Source organism: Mobula birostris, chromosome 25 (genome assembly GCF_030028105.1).
Source record: "Mobula birostris isolate sMobBir1 chromosome 25, sMobBir1.hap1, whole genome shotgun sequence".
Classification (NCBI taxonomy): Eukaryota; Metazoa; Chordata; class Chondrichthyes; order Myliobatiformes; family Myliobatidae; genus Mobula; species Mobula birostris.
In genome coordinates, this window is record NC_092394.1 from 22,130,814 (window position 1) to 22,136,818 (window position 6,005).

At 34.8% G+C, this 6,005-nt stretch overlaps 1 protein-coding gene across 1 annotated transcript; it reads left to right on the top strand.

Annotated features, from left to right (window-relative positions):
* The first annotated feature begins 504 nt into the window (after nucleotides 1–504).
* LOC140187852 (gap junction delta-2 protein-like) lies at nucleotides 505–1,572 on the top strand. Its single transcript, XM_072243649.1, has one exon. The coding sequence runs from the start codon at nucleotides 505–507 to the stop codon at nucleotides 1,570–1,572; it is 1,068 nt and encodes a 355-aa protein (XP_072099750.1).
* The last annotated feature ends 4,433 nt before the right edge of the window (nucleotides 1,573–6,005 follow it).

Genomic DNA, 6,005 nt, shown 5'->3' on the forward strand with positions numbered 1-6,005 from the left:
GCAGTACAATGTAACAAATAATAATAGAGAAAGAAACCGTGAATTACAGTATGAGTATGTACATTAAATAGTTAAATTAAAAAAGTAGTGCAAAAGAGTCTTATACTCAATGGAGGCAAGCATACTATAAATTTATACTATTCAAAGACAGATAACAGTATACTATATGTACAGACTATAGTTACTAACATAGAGTCAATTTGATTTAAGCAACACACATCAAAGTTGCTGGTGAACGCAGCAGGCCAGGCAGCATCTGTAGGAAGAGGTGCAGTCGACGTTTCAGGCCGAGACCCTTCGTCAGGACTACCTGAAGGACTCTTCCTTCAGGTAGTCCTGACGAAGGGTCTCGGCCTGAAACGTCGACTGCACCTCTTCCTACAGATGCTGCCTGGCCTGCTGCGTTCACCAGCAACTTTGATGTGTGTTGCTTGAATTTCCAGCATCTGCAGAATTCCTGTTGTTTTTGTCAATTTGATTTGCTTTCTTTTCTACAGCTAAAACATGGGTGATTGGTCAATACTTGGCCGACTCCTAGCTGAAGTTCAGAACCATTCCACAGTGATTGGGAAGATATGGTTGACAGTGTTGCTGATTTTTCGTATTCTGCTGGTCACATTGGTTGGCAATGCAGTATACAGTGATGAACAATCCAAATTCAGATGTAATTCCCTCCAACCAGGATGTCATAATGTTTGCTACAATGCATTTGCTCCTATCTCTCACCTAAGATTCTGGGTTTTCCAGATTGTTCTGGTTTCAACCCCATCCATTTTTTACGTAGTGTATGTTCTACACAAAATAGCACACGATGAAAAACACGAAGTGAAAAAAATAACAAGCAAGCTGGAATTACCAAACAAGTCTATATCACATGGAATTCTTCCAGAAGATGAAATTGTGGCTCAAAGATCTGATGTCATCAACTCAGAAGGAACTGAATTTGATCTAAGATATGGAGAATATGAAGTTGAGAACATAAAGATTAAAAGGACTGGTGACCCTCTCTATCTTTCAAACAATGTTTTATCTGTATATGTCATCCATGTAATGCTGAGAGCTGTTTTGGAGATAACATTTTTAATGGGACAGTATTATTTATATGGATTTAAAGTTCCTTGTTTGTTTGTTTGTTGGACCTATCCTTGTCCAACCAAAACAGACTGTTTCATATCCAGAGCAACAGAAAAGACCATTTTTTTGAACTTTATGTTTTGTGTCAGTCTTGCATGTTTTTTGCTGAACATTATTGAGCTCCATTTTCTGGGCTGGGTCTACACTGCACGGGTGTTGTGCATTACTTGCTCACCTTGCTGTAAAAAGAAAAAAAAGAAAGCAAATGATTGGTATTCAGACCAAAATCCTCTCCTAGTGCTAAAAAATACATTTTATGACAACTTAATATTGAAGTCATCTGTAGAGTTATTGCAGCATAGACCAGTTCTCCCCGCACATCAGGCATCAATTTCAATTGAATCTGAATCATTAGAAAGTGTCAGAAGGAATTTTGATGTCAAGATGCAGCATGGAAATTTTAGCAAATGTGGAAAAAACAAGAAAGTTTGTCTTTAAAATATCAAAGATTACAGATTCATTAAATTCAAAGTAGCCACAAAATGTTTGTTGTAAATGTAACAAATCTGTCACCAGTAAGCAGAATAGAGCAATTAAGCTAACTGAAAAGTTTGGTCTGTTACTGCAATTCCCTTTTGTTATGTTGCAAAAGGCATTTCAAATGATAATAAATTAAGAAAATGCACTCAGTTGAAACTATAATTGAGAGAATAAACATATGAAAAACTCAGTAAAGTTCTCTTCTCATAATAAATTTCATGTCCCCAGACAATTATATCCAGCCTTGCACTTAAAGACTCAAAAATCACTTTGCCAAAATTTTCTAACCAGTAAAGTTCAAGGTTAAGCTTTTCAAGTTATTCAGTGGTTTTAAAATTCATAATTTCCCATTACATTTATTTATCTGGAAACTTTTATCTACTTCTTGAATTAACTTATTCTACATGTTAATCCATGAATTATCTTTTTCTAACCTTATTTCTTGGAAGGACCCAACTCTAAGAAGCAACCTGTAACAATGCGATCACTAACATTTGATAATCTAAATAAAAATATAGTACATGATAGAAATCTGAGATAAAACAAAAAAAATGCAGAGAGAAGCAGCAAAATAATTTTTATTTATTTTTAGGTCAAAGTTTTTTGATCAGAATAACTGTTGAGATGCTGCCTCTGAACAAAGTCTTGCCTGCTTTTACTTTTCATTCAAAAGGAGTTTTGGTTCATTTCACTATTAAAATATTTATGGACTTGTTCCCTTTGCCTCATTAGCTGAATTACATTTTTCTTGATGGCTTTAAATATGATCTCTACGTTTGATTTAATAAACAAATTGCCAATTGATAAAGAGAATCTACATTATCCTTCTCAGACTGACTTCATTTAAGCACACCACCACCGATATGTACATTTAAATTATTATGAAAACCAATAATTCGGAGCTAAACAGGACTGATTAAGGAATGCTTTAACTGCATATTTAAAAAGATTAATAAATGCTTTGGGAATATTTGGAACAAGGGCTAGAACATTAAAAAAAACTTTGGACCATTCGAGGATGATGTCTCGAGTTAAGTTAAATTAAAAATTCAAATTGCTGATAATACTTTGTTAAGCAGACTTGTTGAGGGTTACTGAACCAAGATTGCGATTATACCTTAAGAACAAATTGGCTGTGATCTATCTGAATAGTAAAAAAGCTTAAGGGGTCGGATGGGCTATTTCTGTCCCTATGTTTCTTTGTCCTTGGTTTTAGCACATTAAATAATATCAATTTCTGTGTCTACAACATCTTTATAAACAACCAGATAATTTTTGACTGAAGTCTCAAATTGAGTCTTGTCATATGGACAAGTACATGTATACCCAGGGGCAAAGAAAACTTGCATCAGCATCATATACATATAGAATTATACAAGCAGCATTCACAAGAAAAACATACATGATGCTCAAGTTTTTACAAGAAAACTCAATTTGAACAATAAAATGTGCAACATAGTCAAAGTGTTAATAATGTTGCTAAACTGTAATGGTTAGGAATTAGTTGCTTCGTTCAAGAGCCAAATGGTTGAAAGGAAGTAGCTGTCCTCATGAAGTGGGACTTCAGGCTTCTGTACCTTCTGACTAATGGTAGCTGAGAGAAGATAGTATAGACTATTGTGTAACCACCATTTCCTCCAGCCCTTGCTGTCTGGGACACTCTTAACCTAATTCTGCATCCAAAGAATGTGCATTACAGAATTGATTATCATCTGGTTCCCAATCTTTATATGCCATGGACCAATACCATTAAGTAAGGGGTCAGTGGATCTCCAGTTGGGAATCTCTGGTCTAAACAGATTTAGAAAGGTAAGTGGTTGAAAATAAAACATTAGAATAATGTAATGGAGAATAAAGAAGGGGAATACAATGTTTTATTCTACAATTGAAATATGCCAAAGACTAAGTAAGTAGGTTACTAATATCCTGACAGTTGGCAACTAAAATAAAAACATAGTTCTACCCTTTTGCATAAGTTTTGTCACTCTGATGTTAAAAATATACAAAACATTACCCAACACATCAGTGAGAATTAAAAATAACAATAAGAAATAAAACATTTATGCCATTGGAAAAAATTTGAGGGGGTTCCAAGTGTGTGCATTAAAATCAAAATCAAAGAGCAAGAAGGAAACAAAATAGATATTAATGCAACAATTATTTGTAATAAATTCCATTCAGAAAGAAACTAAGTTTACATGGTGCCATTTACAGCCATAGGAGTTCCCCAAATTCCATATAGAAAATTGAGTGCTTTAAAACAGCAGGAAACACAGGACCAATTTGCATATGCAAAAGTGAATGATGCCAATGAAGCAAATGACAATTATCCCTATTTGCTGCTTTGGGCATCAGTATTAGTCTGGTTACCAAGAACACTGAATATTACCATTAGACTTTCAAGAGATTAGGTAGAATTTGGTTCAACATTTCATATGCAATATGGGTATGTTTTTAATTCTCAGGGCTGGACTTGCATGATGCAAAAACCAGAACATCATCAGTCCTGAAGTTGGTTACAGAAGCAAGTCACCTATACTCGTTATTGCCTTTTGAATAAACATTAAGTTCACTTGCAGCGATCTGAACAAAGCTCATTTGCAGAGGAGAATCAATTTGATTCCTCATGGTGAGGATATGTGCAATGAGACCCATGCTATAAGGGTTCACATATGTGGGGGTTAGTGGACAGGTTTGACCTACAGAGAAAAAAAATTGTATATGGGTCCCTTGAAATAAAATGGAAAACATTGGAAATTCTCAACAGCATCCATGGAGGGAGAAACTATGTTAATATTTCAGGTCAATTACCTTTCTTAGAAATCCATGACAACTAGCCAAGCCACATCTCTGCTTTTATTTGAAACACCAGAGTGCTCAGCCCATCATTATTTCACAGTTTCAAGAGTTTCTAAAGAAAGCTAGTATTGTAAACAAACTAAAATGCCATTCAAATCATTGTAAAACTCAATTAATTAATTAATACTTACTGAAGTTTGCATCACCATTGCCTTTAATTGGAAATAGACTGTTCGTTAAGGCCAAACTGATGCAAAGTATGCACTTGTGCAAAATCAAAACTGCTGGGGAGATGATTGCAAATTTGGCTCCAAAGTTAAACTCCATGAGATCAAGCATCAGTGTGCACTTCATATATCATCTGACTACAACTTCTGTCTTTATATTTCTGCTTCTGTGCACATCTGCAGAAATCCCAAAGTTGCTGAGTTACACGGGAAAATGCTGGAAACTTAATTGTAATAGCTGGGTCATTATATTTTAATAATAATAAAAATTGTTAATTAGATCATTTTGTATTTTTCTTGGAAGAGAGCACAGCAAAGTATGATAAACTACAGTATATACTGATAGAGGAAGAATTACTGGACCTGAAAGGGTTAAAGTTGTACTTAAGACTGGTTACATATATTTTGATCATATGCCCTTGTATTAGGAATGTCGAGAGTAACTTAAGTTAAATGATAAAGGGATAGGTAAATGGAACCCGAAGCTTTCTGATGGAGAAACTAGAATTATTAATACTTAAACTGAACTACTAAACTGTATAATTAGGAAGCAAATATTCACACTTGAGGAAATCCAGAACATGCTCAATGCTGCCTGAGTATGCAGTGTCAACTGTAATTTTCAAAATGATAGATTAGGGAAGGGCATCAAGAGGTCATGATCATAGGCAACTAAAAGATCTTAAGTACAGCATTAATTTGATAGAATGACTGGAGGAGTTGAATGGAAAATTCCTAGGCTCCTTAGAAAGCTTGAAAATATTTCAACATTAATATCCATGGGCAGAAATAAAAGTTCATACTAATGCAATCTTGTAAAGTGTGCTTTCACTGCAGTGGCTATTAGTTAGTTCAAACTTAACTTGCTGCAGTCTTAGTAAGTCCATTTAAATAGTTTGTGCCTGTAATGTATGCAAACCAGTTGGTGACTGATACATGTTAGGCAGAAAATTAGATTTAAATTATAGATCCCAATATTAACTTTAAACAACATGAGATTCTGAAACTACGTAGTAGAAATAATTTCAGAACATCTGCCCATGGGGTTCTAATTACTCCCAACTGATAAGAATTTTAACTTCCTTATTTTGCATTGAATGTGCACAACAGGTGTGGCGTAGACAAACACACTGGAATGCTAATCAAATATTTGATGACACACTGCAAAAGTAGAACTTGCAATAGATTTTGCACAGAGATAGCGCAGAAATCAAAAAATACAGATGCAGGGCAGTCAAAAGCCATGCACCATTTTAATGATGGCTCCTTGATGTTGAGACAGTGTTGAATTGGAAAGGGATATTCAGCTCCCCGAAACAGGAAGAAGCTAAAAAATAAACAGACAGATCTGGAGATGTTCCAGGA

What these genes read in the sequence shown, in the direction of transcription:
- LOC140187852 (XM_072243649.1), top strand. Translation starts at nt 505, where the DNA reads ATGGGTGATTGGTCAATACTTGGCCGACTCCTAGCTGAAGTTCAGAAC.